Genomic DNA, 23293 nt, shown 5'->3' with positions numbered 1-23293 from the left:
AGAGGCCAATGATACAGACACCTACACACACCTCCTTACATCCCCCGAATATGCAGGAGGAGAAATAGGAGGGAAGGCACACAGAAAGCCCGAAGGCCAAAGAAATGAGCAGGGGCCAATCAAATCCACACCAAATCGAACTAAACAAAGAAATGCGCCGCCGAAGCGAGCACAGAGGGCACAAAACAGAGGACAGGAGGAAACGGCCCAAGCAGCATCTACGAACGAAAATGCAGACAGACCCGAATACAAACCCAAAGCCCACAGAGGAGACACGGCCCAGAGAGAGCCGCGGGAGCCCGAACTACCAGAGGCATCAGACACACCAATGAGCCATAGCGTTGTGGGAACAACACATGGAAGCCAGCAGGAACAGAGACAACCAACTGGTCCCCCCAAGAAGGCCCAAGCAGCAAATAGCCACGGGAAGGCCAGCACGAATCAAAAAACTCGGCGGCCACCAAGGACCCCAACGTGGCGCCCAACCCCAAGGACAGGCGTCCAAGGACAACAAGAGGAGAGAAGGGAGCTGAAAACGCACCCCAAACACCAGGTCGGGAGAGCAAAGCCACCAGGCCAAAGTAGGAACCAGAACAGGGGAGAGAGGAACCAGAGCCATGTAACCTGCACGAAAAAGGACCCAAGGAGCCAATCAGAAGAAACACCAAGGACAGGAGGAACAGGCAAACCCAAGGAACCACAGCCGCGGAGGCAGTCACCACCTCCAGGAACCGCAACCAACCCCAAAGGGCAGAAGGGCGACCCAGCAGGACCCACAAAAGAGCCAACAGGGAAGAGAACGGAGCCGGAGGGTGAAAACAGCCCCTTGCAAAGTGACGAACAGGCCCCGAGAAACCGAAGGCCCCGAATAGGAACCAGAAGAAAAATGGCCAGAACCACAACGAACCCCAGAAATCGGAGCAAGGCCACAACGCCACCATCGCCAGAACAGCCACAAGGAGGGTGGAAGCAAAAACCGGACAAAAGCCACATAGGTTAAAGCCAACAGCACCCCCCAGGCGGTCACCCACCCAGGTATGGACCAGACCTGACCCTGCATAACATAGAACAACAGATGCAAGCAGAGCGGAACCGCCAACCAGCAAAAAACCTGCACAGCAGGAGCCAGCACCGCGGAAAAAACCTGGGGAGCAGGAGAGAGGCCGAAAGGCAACACCCGAAACAGAGAAATGAACCCATCCACAGCAAACCGCAGGAACCGCGGACCAGCCAGACGGATGGAACGTGAAAAACAGACAACACCCAAAACAGGAAGAGGGGAATGACAGACCGCAAGGGGAACAACCGACCAGCGGCACCGAAGGTATAAAGCCCCGGGACACAGACCGTGCAGAAAGGAACCAACGGGCGCCAGGACCAAGAACAAAGAGGAATAGGAACCCTGGCCCCGCTCCGCCACCGGAACCAGCACAACAGCGCCCAGAGACAAAAAGAGACCGACATCCAAAGAAGAAGGCAAATGCAACACGGGTCATAGGACAACCGAGCAACCGTGAAAACAGCCCAAAAAGGGGGACAGTCCGGAAAGGAATCCGGAAACCAAGAGCAAAGACCGACAGGACCCAGCAGACCGGACCAACAAGCCAGGAACAACGGATCCGAGCCCCCAAAACCGAAACAAAAACAGCAACGGAGACGGGGAACCCACTGCCAGATGAACACCAGGAGTGGGACACAGACCCAAAGAAAAAGACGCAACCGCAACCACCAGGTCACAGAGACCCCCCTCCCAGGGCACAACAATACCCAAAGCCCCGGACGACCAACACCCAGGGGGAGCCGTAGGCGCAACAGAGGCCGGGAACCAAACGGAACACAGCCTCCCCCACCCCCCGACCACGAAAGGGCCGAGAGGAAACAGAGCACCACCACACAGACTGTCAGTAGAGGGAGCCAAAAAGCCAAGGAGCCACAGAAAAACAGACAGTGGACCAAGACGCCAGCACCACGTCAGCCGAGGAGAAGACGCAACCCATCAAGCCAAGACAGGAAGGAAGGCCCGCAAACAGCCAAACTCCACACAACCCATGAGAAGGAACAGTGAAGTACAGGCCGAACAAGAGCCAGCACGCAGCCCAAAAGAAGAAGCACCACATGGAAATGCAGGAAAGTGAGTGACAAAGTCCGCCAGGCGAAACCGCCAACCCAGAAAACGAGGAAAAACCCTGCGCATCTGCCGCAAGCCATGCATCAGACAAGATATCCAACAGGACAACATGGAAGGAAAAGGTCAACCACCACAGAGTAAACAAACCGTGCGGAGAACCCCACAACATCCAGGGATCCAGGGCCACATCGTAGGCCCAGGCAGCGCAAACTGGGCAGCCAATACCAACAAGTGTGTAAAAGCACAGATCGAAACTATATCAACCCAGGTAATTGGACAGCACAGGCAGGAAGATCTCGTGAACACCAGTAGCCCTTCACAGTAGTCAGCGCAGCCCCAGAATCTGCAAAATTGTCATCCACCTGCAGAACCAGGAAACTATGCCGCATGGAAACAGCCCAGGCAGGCACAGGTGAAGACGACCCTTCACACATGGTGAGTGAACCCGAGCAATCAAACCAAACAGGAACTCACCACACAATAAAGGAAGTGCCCAGCAACCTCCAAGCAACACTGCCCCCAATCACCAAAACACACAACGTGAGACCGGTGAAAATTACAAGGGCAGCCCTGTAGTCTCCACCCACAGTCCCAGGTCAAAAGACCATGACCGTGGGGGCCGGACGCTGCACTAGAACCACAGCGCCGGAACGACCCGGGGCCAGGACACCACGAAAACTCCCCGCCCCAGCCCAGAACATGAACGGGGAGAGTCCCTGACCCCAGAACAGGAGCGCAGCAGACCGGGGGACCGGAGCGGCTGCGCAGAGAGAAAAACCCACAGGAAACAATGCAGAAGTAAAAAACTGCAAATGAAATAATCCCGTGAAATTCAAACAGAAAAATAACGCAGAAGCATAAAACTGCAAATGAAACACTCACGGCACCGTCCTGAAGAAAAACAGAAACAGAAACAGGAACCGGGAGCACCAGCGTTCCGACCGCCGTCGGAGCAGAAAAAAAACAGGCATGGCGGTAGGTGGGAGGGGCTTATGTAACCTTTGAATAACTGGCGTTGTGATTGGCTGGGTGGAGGCAGGACTGCCTCACGTTGTTAGGACTGGGACGGGGAGGACCCATGAGGGGGTAATGAGAAGTGAGCAGTGTGAGCATGCGCACATCCATGTATGTGCCTGTGAGGCTGTCACTGCAGTCCGGGAATTAACAGACCGCCTGTGCCAGGGCACAAAACAGAGCCCGATTGAGACCCGTTTCGAGGCCTCCTTTAAAAAACTGCCGGTGCTCAGCACCAGTGAGACCCGGCCCACTTAAAGCCCTAATCATTACATATATTTTCAATTTCAGACACGGTAAGATATGGTGACTTGCCCAGAGACACTTAATTTGTTTAGTTAAATCCTGAGAAGGGAAAGAGGCCAATAACTTAGATTTCATCAGGGTCAGATAATAATAATTTTGCGTCATCGTTTGCACCACCCAATGATAGTGTAAAGCAACACCTGCTGTAACTGACCGTGCCAATGTCGTTTTCGATACTGGTCAGTTCACGCAGCTGTCCTTCCCTATCAGTCCACTCAGCGTTGGATTGGTAACGCGGGCATTCGGGCACTGCCCGAGGGGCCGTTGTCCAAGATCTGCTGTGGGCTGCTTTTTTGAGCAGTCTGGGGTGCCATTTGGGCGCTGTCTCTATTGTTCGAATACAGCCAGCGGCCCAGTGGGTGTCTGAGTGTCCTTTCTAGAGGCAGATGGGCGCTCATTACCTCCGTTTAGCAACATGCAGAGGTATCACTCCTTTTGTCTCGCTGGCCAGCCCATTAATGTGTGCACATACTGAGCGGGGGCAGCGGGCCTGAGTAGAAGTGGCCTCACTTGTTTCACCAGTGTAAAGTGCATTTTTTACCCCCCCCCCCAAGTTTTTTTATAAGTTTACACCAAAGCAGTGATTTGAGGAGTGATTATGCAAATGTGGGCCGATTTTTTTTGCGTGCCCGGGCCGTTTTTCAATCCCAATCCAACCCAGAGTCTACTGGTGCAAATAAAAGTGCAAAATCATTTCACTTCACGTGCAAAATTCCTGAACAAAGGAAGAATCGGGTACTCATGCCCCGGGTCTTTGGGCTCCATTTTCAGTGCTAGCCGCCATACTGCCTCACCTCCCTTGGTATGATTGTATGACTGCATGGTACAGAGGAACACGGCAAATTTAACGAGCATTGGCAAAACCAATAGGTCTGCCTTGTATTTTGAACAACGTGTTAAACATTTAAAAGACTTCTGCACTTTAAACACAAACAAAAAAGGTTTCTGTATAAAGTGTGTCTAATAGGTAGTGCATTTAATGTGTGATGATCACGAGAATTTTTGGGACTGTAAAATAGTCCCTCATACATTACAATGCAAGTATTCCATAGGTGGAATGATACACCATCCAGCCAATAGCATGAAGCTGGAGGGAAATACCCCTCTGGGAGGGGTGGACGCTCACATAAAGCATATTTGCAAGAATTTGTAATATTAGTACCAGTGGCGGTTTCTCCATGGGGGCGTTTGGGCGCGGCCCCCCCTGCTTTCTCGCCGTGCGAGAAGGCAGAACAAATGGTAGTTATCATATTATATGACTACCATTGTTTCTGCCTTCTCGCACGGCGAGAAATCAGAACTTCCTGGTTTAGAGTGGGGGTGGAAGTGGCTTGGGGGAGTGGCTTACCCACTGTTGTTAATACTGACTGTTTGGGCAGCCTGAGGCCGCCCAAACAGACAGTATTAACAAGAGTGGGAAAGCCACTCCCCCAAGCCACTTCCCCCCTGCCCTCGAGTAACTCTCCCTGTTCTCTCTGTATGCTGCAGCAGCAGCATACAGAGAGAAAATGACGTAGCCTGGGGCAGCCGGCCGCACCAATGAAAAACGCGGCAGTGGAGAGGGAGGCTGCCTGCCGCGCCGCCTTCTTGATGACGTGCTGGTGCTGCCTGCAGGACTTGAAAGCGAGGACGGCGGGAATCGGGACGGAGTCTCTGGAGTCTGCTGGACGGCGTCGTGTCGGTAAGTTTACTTTTACTTAATTAATTTGTGTTAATGTGTTGTTGTACTTGTTTCCAAACCCCTCCCGACTCCCCCCCTCGTCCCCTCAGGTCGTCGCGACTCGAGTGCAACCCCATTCCAACCCCCCCCGCCCCTAATGCCGGCCGCGACTGCAAGACAGGTAAAAAGTTACGCCCTCCCGCACAATAGTAGTGTGGGTGCGCGGACCACGTTGAATCCCCTGTGTGAATGCTGTTTGATCAGAGTGAGGTCAATGCTGTGTGGGGACACGAGGGACGTTTAGGCAGGCATGGCTGTGAGATAAGAGGCACTCACTGTGGTAGAGCTTTGTGGCCATCAGGCAGCCAAAGTGCACAGTAGCAGTGATCTGTGCAGTGATGTAGGTAACCAATGTGCAATGTAGCAGTTCTCTTTGTATCCATGCTGATAGCCAATACGCACTGCAAAAGTGCTCTGGGTAACTATGTGTCTAACGGACGTGCACCGTAGCAGTGTTCTGTGTGGACACGCAGGTATCCTGTGTTATGATTAGCTATTTCAAACTGTATTGGTCCGTATGAGGTGGTATGCCTTGCTGCACTGTTGAGTGCCTTGCTGCATTATGCCACCCTGCTTTGGCATATTTGATGGTATGTTACGTTGTTTTATGCGATGCTTTGTCAGCGGTGTGCAGTGCGCGCCTTTCTCCTTGCCCTCTTTGTTTTTGTATGGAATCCTTATCTTGAACGGGAAAGGGGCAGCGTCCAGTGTATTTACAAAGTGATAGTATTCAGTTAATTAATGCCTTGCATAAAGAGAACAGTTTAACAAAAATGAAATTGTGGGTCACTTACAACCACTTCAGCATTGTGCACATTTTGGTGTAAAAATGCACACATCTTAAGTATGAAGAGAATTCTTAAAGTAGTTGCTGTATCCATGAGTGATGCATGCTTCTGGTTCTAATCGATTCACTAACCAGTGTGACGGCACGTGGGTGGCTTTAAAATAAATTAATGTGCTGACGTACGTGACCCTGTTAATAGAAATGCGTCCAGGGCACTGGCGTGGTGTTTATCAGACTGTAGTTTTTCAGCCACTGCTCCGCTGACTGTAGCAATGCACACGGACACACCACATGAAGTGAAATGTTTCCTTCTGCTTTAGAAAATGCTTTTCAATATAACTCGACTAAGAAAACCGTGGGGACTTGCCAACTGGAGAGGCTGCCCATGAACCACCTGGGTGAGGCCGGGTTACTTGAGAAACTGTTTTAGACCCTAAGCGTCAGTACAGGCTCTTAATACAGCCATTAAATCTACATAAAACAAAACCCACGATGTTGAGTTAAGCATGGGGGCCAGGATTCAAATCTAGGTCCCCAGGTTGCCAAGTCGCCATTCTAGCCACTAGAGCAGAGCACACCTCCTCCTTCTCTGGTTTGTATCATATGTGGCATGACAGCTCAGCAGGAAAGCCACAATCTGCACACAGTTTAGGTATATTCAGAAACGGGGTGAGGTGGGGGAGAGGCAGCCCCTCCCCCCAAAACATGACTTTGACCCTCCCAGTCATGGCAGAAGAGGCCATGAACTACGTGGCTTCAGTGCTTTCTGCATGTCGATGGCCAAACGATATGTGTTTTTTTTCCAGTTTGTTTACTTTAAATTTCAGTCAGGGGTCCTTAGAGAACCTCTACAAAACCTTTAAAGTGCTTTGTTTCTAAAAATGAGTGTTTTTTAGTATGTAACTATAAAGGGGAAAAATACTGCCTTTAGGTGATTTTCCCATTTTTATACAGGGTCAGACATTAAAATAATGATCAATTGGGAATTTCGCAAAACGTGACGAGATTGTAATTGTTGTGCAAATCTAAGAGTATTTATGATATTCTGGTGTGTCTGGTGGTTGTTTTGGCTTAATAATGTAAAGGGACAATTTATTGACACCTTCTCCTCCAGTCACTGAACTCCAATAAACCGAAGGAAGCCATCAACCTAATCTTGTAATCTCCTCGAGTGGGGAAGGGGGTGGATTTCAGGTGGACTTTTGTTGTAAGCACGGTTCTTTACTTTCCCCTTTGCACCGAGGTTGTGTCAGAGAAATAATTGCTGGAAAATGCACCATTTGTACACTCTTTTAAAAAAAAAAAAAAAATCACCCCGTAGGTTCTTCGGGCTCGCTCGTAGCGCTCGCTCGCCAAAGTGCAGTGTGACAATAATTTTACGCCTCACCACTTTTAAATGCCACCAGCCGCCACTGATTAGTACGTTCAGACAAGACCTAAAAGGCCTTCACCAAGGAGCTCACTGGATAATGGAACACCAGGACAATAAGAACACCTGCTGAATAGGTCAGGACACAAACACCCATGCACTGTACTACATGGTGTTCATTCAATCAGGGCATTAGAAATCCACTCTACAGGAATTTGTTCTGAAATGCTTGATAATTCAACAAAGATGGAAAAGACATCGAATTAGTTATACTTCAAGCTCCGGCATTTAGGGCCGGCGCTGAATTCCTAAGTGAGCCGTGGCACTTTCTAAATCAGTAATTTCTTTTTAAGTTTGCGAGAAATATCACGTGGGCAATTCGAGCCTTGCTGGAGCCGGCCTGAAGAGCTGCAATTGTGGAGCACGAGGCTTGAAAACGGCTGCCGTGGGCCCTGGCTTCAAGAGAATGATTATACAGTGAAGTGTAAATATTAATAGTCAGTGCCAATTAGCGAAAAAAAATGCTTGGGCTGAAACGCGCAGTATCCTTTTCTTCAGCGTCACCCAAAGCCTAAATACTTTCAGAGAAGTTTGCAGATTGTCTTTAGGCAACTTATGGAGAGCGCAAAAAGATGCCTACGGTAACATGGAGGCCGAAGAGATAGCACACAAGCCAAACCTATGTTATATTTTGTTATGTTATTATATGCCATGTTATTATGTTATTTTTTTTGTGCACAACTTAGTGAAGTTATTTTTTATGCCATGCTATGTTGTAGCAAAGGTATGCTTGGCTATGTTATATTATGTTGTTTATGCAGTTCTTTTCTATGTTATGCGTTATCTTATGCAATGCTTTTATTAGCAATCATTTTCAAAAAAATTAATCACAGGGGCTGGACTTGTTGTTTTTTAGTGGTGCAAGTAAATTCCAAATGCATTGATTACAACCCATCAGCTTCTATATGCTTGTCTGACTTTTTTTTTCATAAGGCGAGTGTAATTGTGTTCAGTATATTTTAATTTTATCTCATCTTGTGACTTTCTATGTGTGGCAATTATAAAATGTGCATGACTTCTCAATCATGGGCCCGATGCACAAAGGCAAACTTAGACCAGAAGTGTACGCTTAGACCTTAATTCTAACTTTAGACCTGAAGTGTAAGTTTAGACCTGATGTCTAAGTTTAGATCTGAAGTTTAAACTTAGACTTCAAGTCTAAAGTTAGCCTTCAGTTCTAAAGTTAGACTTCAGGTCTAAAGTTAGACTACAGGTCCAAAGTAAGTCTTCAGGTCTAATCCTACTTGTAAAGGCTTTTGAAAGAAAAGGGGGAAATACTGGGCGCTCTTCCTATATTGACACTCTGATGAGTTGGAAGTGGTGTTGGTGGTGCTAAAAAGCGAAGGGATCAGCCCTCAACCCCTCGAACAATGTGTGAAGGACCACACACTTACAAAAGTACAGCAAATGCCTCTCGCACACACCCAGAGTGAAAACAAGTAAAACAGTTCTCAGTCTTAATAGACATGTAAAGAGCTAGTTGCAGCTGCCAGAGAAACACAATAGATTTCCGTGGTGTAATCTTCGTTTAATGTTCATAACTGCCAGCCGACACGTGTTTCGTCTCGGGAATGTCAAGTCCCGTGACTCATCAGGGCTGAATCATAAGAGATGAGACGTATGTAGGTCGCTAGGCCGGTGATACTTCGAACCCGGCCCTGCTCAGGACCAGGAACTCGCACACGCCTGGTAACTGCTGTGCGGCGCTAAGGCAAATTGCCTAGTCTCCCCCCCCCCAAAATTTTTTTTTTGCTCGTTTAATCCCGAATGGAGACAGAAGACAATGGTTGAATAGCGGCTTCCAAATCAGAAAGCACGTATCTTGTAAGTGGCTAGGTCGAGTGCTGCCGGCTCTCAGTTTCCCTTTTGACAAATCGATATGTCCATGAACCATTAAGGTGAATTGGTTTGAGGGTGACTCCAGTAGATATTGATTCCCATGAAATATCAGAAGGACGGTGCCCAAGGTAATTCCGGTATATTCCAAAAAGCAAAGTACTCCAAGTGCATAAGCCCCCGGGTGCGTGGGCTCGCACCGTCTTGCTTGCCCCGGTGCGGGGAGAAAAAGCAGCTTGTTGCTCAGCTTAGTGATCGCGACTCTGGTTCCGGGTGCTTTGGGATTAAACAAGCAAAAAAGAAAATTTGGGGGGGGGGAGACTAGGCAATTTGCCTTAGCGCCGCACAGCAGTTACCGGGCGTGTGCGAGTTCCTGGTCCTGAGCAGGGCCGGGTTGGAAGTATCACCGGCCTAGCGACCTACATACGTCTCATCTCTGATGATTCAGCCCTGATGAGTCACGGGACTTGACATTCCCGAGACAAAACACGTGTCGGCTGGCAGTTATGAACATTAAACGAAGATTACACCACGGAAATCTATTGTGTTTCTCTGGCAGCTGCAACTAGCTCTTTACATGTCTATTAAGACGGAGAACTTTTTTACTTGTTTTCACTCTGGGTGTGTGCGAGAGGCATTTGCTGTACTTGTGTAAGTCTTCAGGTCTAAACTTACACTTCAGGTCTAAGTTAGACTTCAGATTTAAACTTAGTCTTCAGGTCTAAACTTACACTTCTCCAGGTCTAAACTTAGACCAGAAGTCTGAATTTAGACTTCAGGTCTAAGTTTACCTTTGTGAATCGGGCCCTAAATTTGTATCAACGAAATAGAAAGTGTAATCTTTACAAGGAAACCTCTGCTAATGGAATATGGGACCAGGATTACACAAACAGTGCTTCTTGGAAGAAGTACACACCTAAGTAAGGATTGTTTTTCCTGCACCAAGTTTAGCCTGGCATTACTAAGTGGGCTGGTATCTTCTCCTGCATTACCCTATGTGTCTTTTGAGTTTCCACAGTATTGCCCTAAGTGCATGGGAATGTTCCACATGCAAAAGAGGGAATCCTTCCTTCACACAGCTCATGCATAGTTCAGGGGGATCAACAGCTTGAGACGATGGTGTACTGTTTGCACCACTCCATCATTGAGCGTTTTTTAAGAAAGACAGACGTTTCCCATTGAGCGTTCAGCCAGGGGCACTGGTCCCTGTTCAAGTGCAGTCAGAAGGTGACCTGGCAAACAATCAGGTTAGACAGTGGCACTAAGGATGCCTCTGTGCATCATTCTAATAATTCCTAGAATGGTTTTAGTCCGATTGAACGTACATTTGATAAGAATAATTTGCTCAACTTTCAACAGGTGGTCTTTGCCCAGGGTCCAGTGATCCATGCACGGAGAAGCCATGCCCGGGGGATATGCAGTGCGTAGGATATGAAGTCAGCCGGAGACCGTTCATCTGCCAGTGCCCACCAGGAAAGCTCGGAGAATGTTCAGGTGTGGACCTTAGCATGCTGTCAGCCTGATGCCATCAATGCACAATAGGACAGAAATTAACAGAAATAATAAATTGAGAATATGAGGAGATCAGGAGTAGGAAGAAAATCTTAAATAAGTATTAAATGAGCCTGGAACCTCAAACAGGACAAGACTACTGAAAATGAAGTCTGAATAGCCATGTATAATTCGAAGAAATAATAGGGGACAGTTCACTGCACAGAGTCTGTTTGAAGGGCCCAGCACAGCCTGTCCCCTGACAAAATGTGCATATTTACAAACTACTCTGGCATAGTATTGTAAGGAGCCATGTTCACATTTACCTTCGAGCCACTTATGTGGCCTGTCCCTTCTCTGTCATTTTTGATTGTGGCAACTTAAGGACTATTTATGCACATGTACAATTAATTTACAATTTACTTTAACTATTTACTTTATTTAGCAATGCGTAGCCTTAAATATGATATGAAAATGCTATTTTTTTTATTTCTAGGGCATACCTCTCTTAGCTTTGCTGGAAACAGCTATATCAAATACCGAGTTTCTGAGAACAGCAAAAGGGATGAGTTAAAGCTGGGTCTTCGCCTGCGAACACTTCAAAATAATGGCATTATCATGTACACAAGGGCGAACCCCTGCATGATCCTAAAGGTAAAGCAAATCCGTCATCTTGTATGTTCCCATTTTGGTACACGCTTATTAATGTCATTGTTAATGTTGATAGGGTTAACCATTAATAATCTGAGGGTGTACCTATAATTACTCCAGAGTTAGACAGTATTAATTTGTGGAACTGATACACCCCACTTTCTGCCCTCTTTCCCCTTGCAGAACAGTGGAAACTAAAGCCTTTCTGCCATTGGATCACTACTGGGGCAGTATATACCATTCTCTCCTTCTGGGTGCAGAATACTGACCACTGCAGTAGAATCCCATTTGTTCTACACAAGGTGCCCAAGAGCCTTTTCGTGATGAGGGACTATTTTTTTGTGATGAAGTTATAAAGTTCAGATACATAGGGGCCCATTAGGATGACGGGCGAATTGTCCCCGCCAGGCTGGCGGTAGCCACCGCCAGCCTGGCAGGGGCAATCCACCCGCCATCCGCACCTACATTCCGCCCCGCCATATTAGGATGGCGGGGGGGACCGCGACGGACGGAAAGACCGTCCGCCGCTTTTCCGTCCCGGTCGCCTTGCGACCAGGGTGGAAAAGGTTTAATATGGTGGTGGTGTCTGTCAGACACCGCCAGCCATATTATGATGGGCTTGTTTAGATGCCTTTCCGCGGCGGCGATGCCGCCACGGAAAGGCATGCGGTCTTCACTCTGGGGGGTCCCTGCGGGCCCCCAGAGTGAAGGAGAGGTGGGGGTGCACAAGGGGGTTATCTGTGGTACCCCCCTGCATTTGCATAAACAAAGCAGTAGGCACCGCGCGGTGCCTGCCGCTTTGTCTATGCAAATGCATTAATGCATTTTTAGCATTGTGGCGGGCGGTGCAGAGAGCACCGCCCGCCACAATGCTAAAAATGCAGGATGTGCCCGCCTAATACCCCCCACGGGACCCCCGCCCTTGTGGCAGGCGGTCCTAGACCCCGGCGCCCCTCAACCTAATAGGCCCCTTACTGTCAAGATTTATCAATGTTACCTCCTAAAGAAAGCTGTCACAGTGGTGCAAACTTGCTGCATGCGTGAAAGTGTTGAGGGAATCTGTGTACCATAAACCTGTTCTGCTACATCTCATGCTGAAGACCCAGAGAGGGAAATATCCACTCATCTACACCTGATCAAAGGTGATGGCCAGAGACAATCCTAACCTTCACCCTGACAATCTCTCACATAATGCTGCATCTCCTTGCCTCCTTGTCTTGGCAAGTGTAAAGCAACAGTCTATCCTAAGTTAACACCATGCGATAAAAGTTCTATGAAGATGGGACAGTTATGCCAGTAGCAACATCCCAAAATAAAATTATGGACGGAGTGTGAAACTATTTAAAAACTGACGCCCAGTCGCAGATCTTGGTTTATACCTTCATTGTTTTGCTCGCCAAAACAAAAGGGCGGTTCCCATGGGGAGCAGGGTCTAGACTGATCTGTTTAATGGCTAGGTCCAAACTCGGGGACGCGGCGAGCAAACTAACAATGGATTAAAACTAGATCTGTGACTGGGGGTGAGTGGTTGAAAAGTTTTAACCCTCTGTCCATCATTTTATTTTGTGATGTTGCTATGTGCTCCCTTAGCTAAGGGTACGTCCAGACAGGGGTTCCTTTGCTCACTACACTCGATTCACGCTAGTCCAGCTGATGAGGGGTGATACCCTGAAACCAGTCCCATTATGTTTTTTTCCTGTCCCGGGAGGACCTGGCCTGGCAGTTAGGGTGGACTATTCCCATGGCGAGCAGGGTCAAGACTGATTGCATATATCTGGGTCCAAACTAAGGTGATGTGGCAAGAAAAATAACTATGGATTAAACCCCGATCTGTGACTGGTGGTTAATGTTTGAAATGTTTCAACACTCCAACCATCAGTTTATTTTGTGATGTTGCTATGCGGTTATATTCACTACGCTGACTGCTCATTCTTGAATATTCTTTCAGATGAGTAGAAGTTGGTTAATACAACTCTCCCACAGCTGTATCTGTAGTATAGCTATCATCATAATGCAGAAGGATCTCAGACAGAAGGGGACATATTTAACATTGTGCACAATATCTGATCCATATAAACATAAAAAATTATAAAATAATAAATAAGTGGAAGCAATCTACCACCTTTTGTCCACCCAGTTAAATACCAAGAACCTTCAAGTTGTCTGGAAGAAGATAAACACTATCAGCACTTTTAACCCCATGCGCGCTGCGGGTTTTCCCGCTGTGCGCTGACTTTTTAAAAAAGCCGCGGTTCATGACGAGCTCAGCTCGTCATGAGCGTGGAAGGGGTTAAAAGACCAAAGAGTTTTATGATGATACCAACCCAACGTAAAGAAAACCCGCGTTTTGTAACTTTGCACCAATGGATGATAATACAGGATGCTACCTGAAAAGTTTCAGCATCGTATACTCTGCTCCCAAAACATTGGTTTGCTTTGAATGGATCCGTTGATAATTTCTTAACCAGTTCGAAGCAGCAGCAACACCCCCTTAATAGTGGCAGTGGCGTAATGCAAAATAACGAGCCCCCTGGCAGAATGTGATGAGGGGCCCCTGAGTCTCCCATATTAAGCCAATATTTATGTATTGCCCTTTTGCTGAATGGAGACCCCCCTGAAGGGTTGGGTGGCTTCTGAATGACTGGCCCCCCCCTGCACTGCTAGGGATGTAGGGACCTGTGTTACGCCCCTGCGCAGCAGATCTTACCATGTTGATGTGTAATGGGTGTGAGACAGTGCTTAATTTGAGCCAGTGGTTTCCGGTGCTCAGCATCAGCACTTAACCGCATCCGCGCTAAGCGTTTTACCGCTGTGCGCTGAAGATTGCGGAATCCCGCGGTTCATGACGAGCTCAGCTCGTGATGAGTGTACGAGAGGTGTACCTCATGACGAGCTGAGCTCGTCATCAGCGTCGAAGTGGTTAATCATCAATACCTTAAGTGACTTGCCCAAGACTCCCTAGCTCCCCTGCTCCAAAGTTGGCAGCTCTGGCCATTACGCCACACCCTCTCCCAACTTACTTGGTTAATAGTTAGCTCTATTTTAGGCAGCCCTAACAGGAGAAATGGGCTGGTGCAAGCTGCCTCCTGACCAGAGCCCCTGCACTTTTTCTTTTTTTTACAAATTAACCACTGGTGTGCCTTGAGCTTCAGAATGCAATCACCGACTTGCAGCAAGCGCATAGGTGAAAGGTGCCGCTTGCAATTGGCGGAGGAATTACTCCAGGATGTGCTGCGGCGGGCGATGGCGGCTGCGATAAGGGGCTATGAATTATTGTACTGTGGCGCACAGCAATTGCTTGATAAAAGCTGTGTTGCCTCCTATTTGTCTGCCATTTTTTATGGGAGCATTTTTAATATCTCAGCGTGCCTCAGGAAATAAGAAGTTGGTTGACGGCAGAGTTCCAGTGACAGGAACAGACTGATGAAAAAGAAAAGAACCAATTTACTGCACAGAGCACCTCAACGACACTGACTGCTTTAAGATCCGAGGATTATTTTTACACATGCCAGGTGTTTGCTGAGTTGCAATCACAAAGTGCTAATTTAAGGACTATATCATTAAAACGTGCGATGTAACCACTGAGCTGTGATAATACAGTAATTGTTAAGCACGTACGTCAGCCTGCTCCATACTTTTAGATCTGCTTATTGTACAGGCGGAAACACAGCTCTGTGCACTTCTCAAATCTCAAAAAACCTTCCCAGGGGTTGGTGTCTGTATGCACTCCAGTTCTTCAGGCTGCTTGGAAGTGAGTGGCTGCACGGGGCACTGAGAAGCTTTCCATGTATCCACTCATCCCTTCTTCCATCCATACAGCCATGATTTTTTGTCCTGAATCGTCCACTGGTTCTTAACCTGTGGTCTGGGGACCCACTGGTTCCGCGATGCCTACTTAGGGGGCCCACAACTGTTTTACAAAATGAAATGTTATTAAAAATGAATATATTAGCAAAATTGAAAATTTGGAACCTTTTGCTGCATTTGATTGTTGTTCCTTAGCAGGGGGGGACGCCTTTCCGCGGTGAGTCGCGCTAATTAGGACTCGCAGCGGGCGGCAGTAAGGACACCGACACACAGCATATTATTACACTAGGACAACCGCTGCAGCTCTGCCACCTTTATTAAATATGCGCGCTCACTCCGGCCGGCGTGAGCGCAGGGGCGGGGATCACTGAACGCGCAGGGAAAGTTGGTGCGCCAACTGTTACATCCCACCTCAACTCAGTCCTTGACTGGATTATGAAAAGTCTTATTGCTCACTTACTTGTCAGGCAAAGTCTCACAGGCGGGTGCTTGGCAGAGGATTCTCTCTCAGGGCATACCTGGTGCCTCCCCTGCTGGCTGTAGGTGCAGGGGCCGGGGTGCTGGGGACAGGAGGCAGGTCTGGGGTGGCCCCGGTAACTCCTGGACTCTCCGGCATGGGGAACACTCCGGGATGTTGATCATCAGCTCTCAGGGGCTCACTCTGACGGCCTTCGACCTCCGCTGTGTGGTTCTTGATGGCAGTGGGAGAAACAGGTTGGTCTACTTGTTTGAACCCCAAGATGTTACGGGTCACTGTTTCTTCTGCTTTCTTAACTGTCACCATTGTCCCTCGCCTGCCGATCACTGTCCACTGCCCTTGTTCGTACCGAGTTCAGAACTTTCCTCCGGGCCTTCGGTCCCTCAGGATAACAGTGTCTCCTGGCTGGAGCGGGCAGACTGCTGCTCTCTGGATCTGGCTGGCCTGGTTGTTACGTTTCTTCCTCCTCCTGAGTGCCTCTTCTTCGTCAAATGGAGGGGGTGACCAGCCTTGGGCAACAGGGATACCATCTCGGTGGGTGCCGTTGAACATTAGCGCCCAGGGTGTTTGGTGCGTTGAACAATGTGGTGTGCTCCGATATTCGCGTAGGAATTTCTGTAGTTCTTGCTCAGGGTCACTCTGCTCCACCACGGCAATGCGAAGGGTCTTGTTTATCGTTCTCATGAAACGTTTGATCTCCCCATTGGCCTGAGGCCACTGTGGGGTGATGCGCCAGTGCTGGATGCCGTGGTGGTGTAGGAATTTGTGGAATTCATGTCCTTGGAATGGGGGTCCATTGTCACTGTGGAGTTCCTTCAGATATCCGAACATTCCAAATATTTTCTCCAGGGCCGGGCCAACATGGAGGAAAGCTGTTGAGTTCACAACTTCTATCAGATACTTGAAGTAGCTGTCAATGAGGGCTAAGGTGACTCGCCCATCAGGGAAAATGCCAAAATCCATGCTCACTTTCTCCCAGGGGCTCTGGCTGTGTTCTTCAGTGTGAAGGGGCGCTGGTCTCTCGGGCCCGCTTGGGATTTGGCATGAAGGTCACTTGCGGACTATTTCTTCTATCTGGACGTCCATCCCTGGGAGCCAGACCTTTTCTCTCATGTGAACCTTCATCTTTTCCATTCCCTGGTGCCCTCCATGGGCCATTTGTGTTGCCGGCAGCTGCAGGGATGCTGGGATGAAGATGCGGGCCCTCTCAGGAGAAGGCCACCTTGTGTGAGGATCAGCTCGTTTCTCACCCTCCACATGTGCATCAGGCTCTCTTTTTCTGGGCTTGACCACACATTTGCTGACTGCAGGAACTGCCTCCATAGCCCTCCCTGGATTGTGTCATGGACTTTAATCATGACAGGGTCTTCTCCGGCTGCGGTGGCTATTTCTTCAAGCATCAGTGCTCGGGGACACATCAGGGCTGCCAGCATGTCCAGTTGGGCTTCTGTGTCCTCACGGTTCTGCTCCTCTCTCTCTTCCCTGGTTGTGTCTGGGTGCCTTGACAGGAAATCAGCTGGGTTCTTGGCACAGGGCTGGTATATCACGTCCATGTCATAGTGTTGGAGCCCGATGGCCCACCTCTCAATGTGTGGTGGGGGGTGGGGCGCCAATACACTGAATAGCGGCGCCAGGTGTTGGTGATCCGTGACGAGGGTGAATGGGTGTCCACATATGTATAGGTGAAAGTATCTGTAGCCCCATCGGATTGCTAGAGCTTCCCTTTCAATTTGCGAGTATCGTTTCTCCGTTGGGGAGAGCGCTTTGTTGGCATACACTAAGGGAGCCCATCTTCCGGGCCCTTGCTCTTGTGTGAGGACTGCTCGTAGACCCACGGGACTGGCATTAACAAGTATTTTGTTTTTCTTCGCGGGTCGAAATACACCAGTGTGGTATGGTCGAGGAGAGCTTTCTTGACCGTTTGGAATGCCGTCTCTTCGGCTGGACCCCATTTCCACATGGCGTCGGCCTGGGTGAGGTTTCGTAGAGGTTTGCAAATGTGGCTAGGTCTGGAATGAACTGGCCGCAGTACGTGGCCATTCCCAAGAAACTGCGTACCTCCGCTACGGTGAGCGGTGCAGCTGCAGTCTTGATAGCTCGGGACTTCTGTGGGTCGACCTGTATGCCTTCTTGAGTAAATGTGTATCCAAAGAACCCAATTGTCTGTTGGAACAGCAGGCACTTCTCCTTGTGTAGGGTAACTCCATGCTCTGATAGTGGCTTCAGCGTAGCTCTCACGTGTTGGTAGTGTTCTTCCACTGTCTTCGAGTGGATGAGGATATCATCACTCACGTTTAAGACACCAGGGAGTCCGACCAGGATTCCTTTGACGGCGTTTTGGAAGATCTCCGCGGCCAATGATATGCCGAAGTTCAGCCTCTTATATCTCCGGAGGCCTAGGTGGGTACTGAACATGGTTATGTACCGGCTATCTTTGGCAAGTGTTAGTTGGTGATAGCCGGCGTTCAGATCCAGCTTCGAGAACCACCTGGAACCGTTTAGATTGGCCACAATGTCATCCATAGTCGGCGTTATGTGACGTTGGCGCTGAATTGCCTTGCTTGTGAGGCGCATGTCTATGCAAAGTCTGATCTTCCCTGGTTGTCGGGGCTTCTCTGCAATTACCATGGGTGACACCCATGGCGTGGGCTCTGATATTTTTTCTATGACCCCTTGGTCTTCGAGTTTCTGTAGTTCCTCTTCTACCAGCGATCGGAGGTGGAAGCGGATCCTCCTGTGCCTTAGGGCCATTGGTGGGACAGTGGTGTCTATGTGTAGTTTGATGGAACTCTCTTTATTTTCCCTAACCCTTTAAACAAGTCCTTGAATTGGCTCAGCAACTCTTCCGTCTGGTCCATCTGTACTCTCTTGGCAAACATTACTAGGCCCAGATCCTCAGCTGCGTGGCTGCTGAGCAGCGTGTCCACCTCCTGGTTAATTACGTGGATGTCTATGGTGATTTCGATGCTTCCTGATTGTACTGGCACAGTAATTTTTCCTTTGAGTGGCAGTATTGAGTCGCTGCCATATGCGAAGATTTTGCCTTTCGATGGTTTGAGTTCCGGTTTGGGTTTCAGCTTGTTGTACTGCTGGATCCCCATTACAGTCACTGATGCGCCAGTGTCAATCACCGCATTGACGTCAGACCCTGCGATCTGGATCGTGCAGCGAGGTTGGGGTCGCCTCCTACTCTTCAGGGCTTGGGTGAATGAGAATAGATATGTCTCCCCTTCATCTTCTGATGTGGACTCGTCCCCTTGGTAGGCTGTCTGATCTCTTTTCTTACTCCCGGGTTGTGACGTAAGCGTGACCTGTGACAGCTGGCGTACTATCCTTCTTATTGGTTTGGGCCGATTTCCTTCCTTGGGCTGCGTCATTCTCCTGCACACTAATGCAAAGTGGTTCGCGATGCCACAGTTGGTGCATATCTTTCCTAGTGCGAGACACGATTGTGAGAGATGCTCCTCGTACCCACAGTACCCTCAGCGATTCCTTGGGGCCTGTGGCTGATGATCTTGCGGCCTGTGGGTTTTGTCTCTTGTCTTAACTGCATCCGTTCTTTCCAACTTGACTGTAACACTCTTCTTCGGCCCTCTCATCAATGCCATGCCCATCTCTTCTGCACGCGCTGCCATCTGGTCATGGGACCGTGCTAGCACCAGGATATCCTTCATCAGTATGTTCGGCTACCTCAGTATGAGGCCACATAGGACCTTGCTGCATATCCCGAGGATCAGGTGGGCTCTGATTTCTTCCACTGCCCGGTCACCCACTAGGTGAGTGGCGGCTAGCTCTCTGGGCCATGCATGAAAAGTGTCTACTGACTCGCCCTCTCGTTGCTTGGCTTGCCTTAGCTTGAAGTGTTCAACATCTGGGTTCATTTGGGGATCGAAGTGGGCATTAAGGGCTATGACTGCTGCGGCGTAATCATCGGGGGCCTGTGTCCGGTAGATGCTTGAACAGAAGGTAGATCTCTTCCCCTGCATAATGGAGCAGAAGCAAGCCTTTTACTGCCCCATCCTTTTCCAGTGTGGCAGTGAAGTAATTCTCCAGGTGGCTAAGCCATGTTTGCCATCGTGGTGCAGCCATGGAAGGGTCTGCTGACTCACTGCAAGGAGGCAGGACGCCAGAGGGAGGTTATGTGGGGCCGCTGGCACAGGGGCTTGGGCGGCGTCATCCTGATCCCCCATGGTGTTGGACCTGGGTGCCGATGTGCGGCCTAGCGAGGAGGCTTGCTGCTGGCAGCCAGCCTAAGGGCACGGGAGATGGCGCAGCAGCACTAGGCGTCATGTGGGCTCACGTGCGCACAGGTATGTGGCACTCACTCGGCTGGTATGTGTTACCAGGATGTTCCTGTGGTTCTCCTTGGGGCATGCACAACTCATCCTTTTCACGCGTGGCGTCAGTGGCCCACCGGGCGGATGCGGCGGCCAGGAGCTGTTGACGAGACTGCAGATGCCTCCAGGAGACAGCTTCTTTCGGGGTTGGGGCCATAGCAGGGAGCACGTGTGGTGGGCCTGCTGAGTTCTGGAGGAGCCTTGTGGTTACAGCGGGGTAATGCTGCCAGCTTCACACCTTTCACAGGGCAGGAGAAGGCATGTGTTCTCCGCCCTCGTCGCCAGTGTTCCGTAGTGGGGGGCCGCCCTCCCGCAGTGAGTCGCGGTAATTAGGCCTCGCAGTGCGCAGCAGAAAAGACGCGGACACACAGCATATTATTACACAAGGACTACCGCTGCAGCTCCGCCTCCTTTATTATATATGCGCGCTCACGCCAGCCGGCGTGAGGGCAGGGGCAGGGATCGCTGAACGCGCACCAGCGGGGAAAGCTGGTGCTCCAGCTGTTACATCTGTGAATGAAACTAAAAATGTCAATATTTTAGTATTTGTTTGGTGTATTGTAGTGTAGTTCCTATCCTCCCAATAGGCTCTGCGCATTGGAATAATACCTACAGCAGTAAAGGCCTAGGCCAGACGTTAACTAGGTCTACTACTGTCGATACGAGACTTAAAGTTTTGGGTTTTGCCAGCGAGCTCAGAGTTCACTAGAAACTTTCTCGAATGTTCAGGAAGGACTTAACTTCCCTGATTAGACAAGAAGGGATTTAGTTTCTGACAACCATAGAACATGACAACTTTGCTCTCCCCTAATCAAGAGTATATCTCGAGAGTCGTGTGAACAAAAGGCAATTTATTTTACTCAGTCAGTACGTGCATTCTTAGTCTCATCAGATTGTAGAGAAAAGGAAGAGACGGGCGTGTTCAATAAAAAGGTGTTATTTATTGATCAGTCTCTTTTCTCATACAAGAGAAATGGATCGATATTATTGCAATACTTATAGCTAAGTAAAGTGCATACATTAAAAGCAATAGTATAAAATAATACTGTAAAAACATGGTTTCTAAGCCATAAGATGTTTTAAAATGAATAAAATATATTACATACACATATACATTTGACTAACCGTACTCAACTGGTGTTTCTAAATACGCCTACCCCGTGTACCTGACCTAAGCCTAATACGTGGGCGGGAATAGAAAGTTACAGTTTAAGTTAAGTTTGTTTTTGCCAAGTAAATAACTAAAGAATTCTCTGTGAGGGGTTATTCAGTTCTGTACCTGGAATCTAGGTTGAATGAGGGATGGTATCTCTCTCTCTGGTCTCGATATTCCAGGCTGCCTGCGAGGGCTACCCGGAAGCGCCGGTGCTGGATCTCTTGGCAGGAGAAATCAGCGCGTCTCGTTCTCAGCGCGTCAGGAAGGCGGGGCTGTGCCAGCGGGGTCTGCTCTGCTCTGGGCTTCGGCAAGTATGGCTGCTCCGTCTCGTCACCACCGCGTGTGTTTGCATAGGGCAATATCGGTAATATTTATACCTTTAAGGTGCCGAGATTGACGTAAGGATGGACATAGATACGTCAATAAGGATGTCATACGACTTGCTCGTTAGCACATTCTTTTGCTGAAGTTCTCGGTGAAATCAAAACAATGGCCGCAGGGTTTTGCCCAGGTTGTCATAGGTTTGATTTGTTATGAGAACTCCGTATGCCTTATCAGGGGCTGGAGGAATATCGCTTGTCTAATTAGATCGCAAGCGTTATGACCTAATCAGATAACACGTTCCTGTGCCGTAGTGTGACTGCGTCAGATAACGGTATCTGCATCATGGGGGTTTTCTGCCTCATGGGCTGACTGTTAGTTAACTTGTTGGTTTGTTTAACCAGAATAGGGTCAGGAATAGGGGGATCGATTCAGAACCTATAGGAATACATCACACCCACTCCACGCTAACTATGGTCATATTTACTAATCTATGCATAGTAAAACATAGTACAACATACTATAGAGTATTGTGTATACCTTACCACCCCAAAATACATAAATGCATTTTGAAATTTTCAAATATACTGAAAAGTTGCAATCATATGTATTGTATGCACTCAAGCTGTATAATAATGCTAAGGTAATCACGCATTTGTATACATTATTGCTTATTTGGTATATGAGAATATACACATGAAATGGCTCTTAATACAGAAAAAAGTTCGAGACCATTCCATCACAGAATAAAATATTTAAAATATTTATGAACATACCAGCGGGCAGCTAATGTCTATAAGCTATGTCTATAAGCTATCTAAAATTTAGAAACCTTAGTTCTTTAAGAATAGTTCTTACTTTAAGCAGAAGATAGTGTCCCGAAAAATATGAAAAAATAATTTGGGGCTGCTGAAAAATCGCTGTCCGTGAACTGGAGGGAAAATTGTTCATGTGACTTTATTTTTAAAGTTGAAGGCCGAATTCAGGGAACGCCGTGTGCGAGCTTGTTCAAAAGTCTCTATTTCTGCTCTGGTGAGAACATCATATCATTTAGGCTTTCGAAAAAACTGTCAACAGCTTCCTGGGAAAGTTCCACTAACTCGGAAATAGGTGTAATCATGCATTCGTGCGCATGATTGTTTCCATTAACATTCTGATTTGCATTGCTGACAGAAGGTCGTACCTGATCGATGCTGCTTTCATCTTGAACTTCACTACCCATCAATCGTAGTGGTGAAGCTTCCACGAATGCCGTCATCAGGATTGGTAGCCTTTGAGGGCAGCACAAAGCATGAACCTTGATCGGGCTCAACAATGTTTCTGCATCCATTGGCGCATCCGATTGTAGCGTCAGACAGGTGTCTAACACGCATTCTTCTCCGCATAGCAGACACCTTAATACAGGTAAAACACATCTTTGCCACATTGGTCGAAATGATAGAAACCAAGTCATGTTCAGGTCTCTAAGCCGGGAGAGTCCCAGGATTTTTGATATCCGGTCCCGGTATCCAATGGCTAGGATTGTTTCTTCCCTTGTCGCAAGAGTTTTGTCTGTGACATGGGTTGCCATACCGAAAGATAAGGACCAAGAATAGGATTCCTGCAATTAGTCCCAAGATCAGGGGAAGTCCGCCAAAAATCGAATGGACGAAATCTGGAAAAATACCCAGTATGGCTTTGAATGGTGTTAATGCCATCGAAAATACTGTCTTAAATACCTTTGAGACCCCATTGGTATCAGAAATATTTAAGATTTCGTTTAGTATTTCTGCGAAATGTATGGGGGAATTAGTTGATAACAATGAATGTATCTCTGCAGTCGTCCTTGCGAC

At 48.4% G+C, this 23293-nt stretch overlaps 1 protein-coding gene across 2 annotated transcripts in view; it reads left to right on the top strand.

The window, feature by feature from the left end:
- The window catches only part of FAT3 (FAT atypical cadherin 3), a 741111-nt gene that overhangs the window by 623601 nt on the left and 94217 nt on the right, over nucleotides 1–23293 (top strand). For both annotated transcript variants that reach the window (XM_078658413.1, XM_078658412.1), the window contains exons 19-20: nucleotides 10580–10714; nucleotides 11208–11365. In XM_078658413.1, the coding sequence (XP_078514539.1) occupies nucleotides 10580–10714; nucleotides 11208–11365 (293 nt within the window). The remainder of the gene's footprint in view (nucleotides 1–10579; nucleotides 10715–11207; nucleotides 11366–23293) is intronic.

This window comes from Lissotriton helveticus, chromosome 8 (assembly GCF_964261635.1).
Source record: "Lissotriton helveticus chromosome 8, aLisHel1.1, whole genome shotgun sequence".
In the NCBI taxonomy this organism is placed as follows: Eukaryota; Metazoa; Chordata; class Amphibia; order Caudata; family Salamandridae; genus Lissotriton; species Lissotriton helveticus.
Note: the sequence above shows the minus strand (reverse complement) of the source record. Positions and strands in the feature narration are given on the sequence as shown.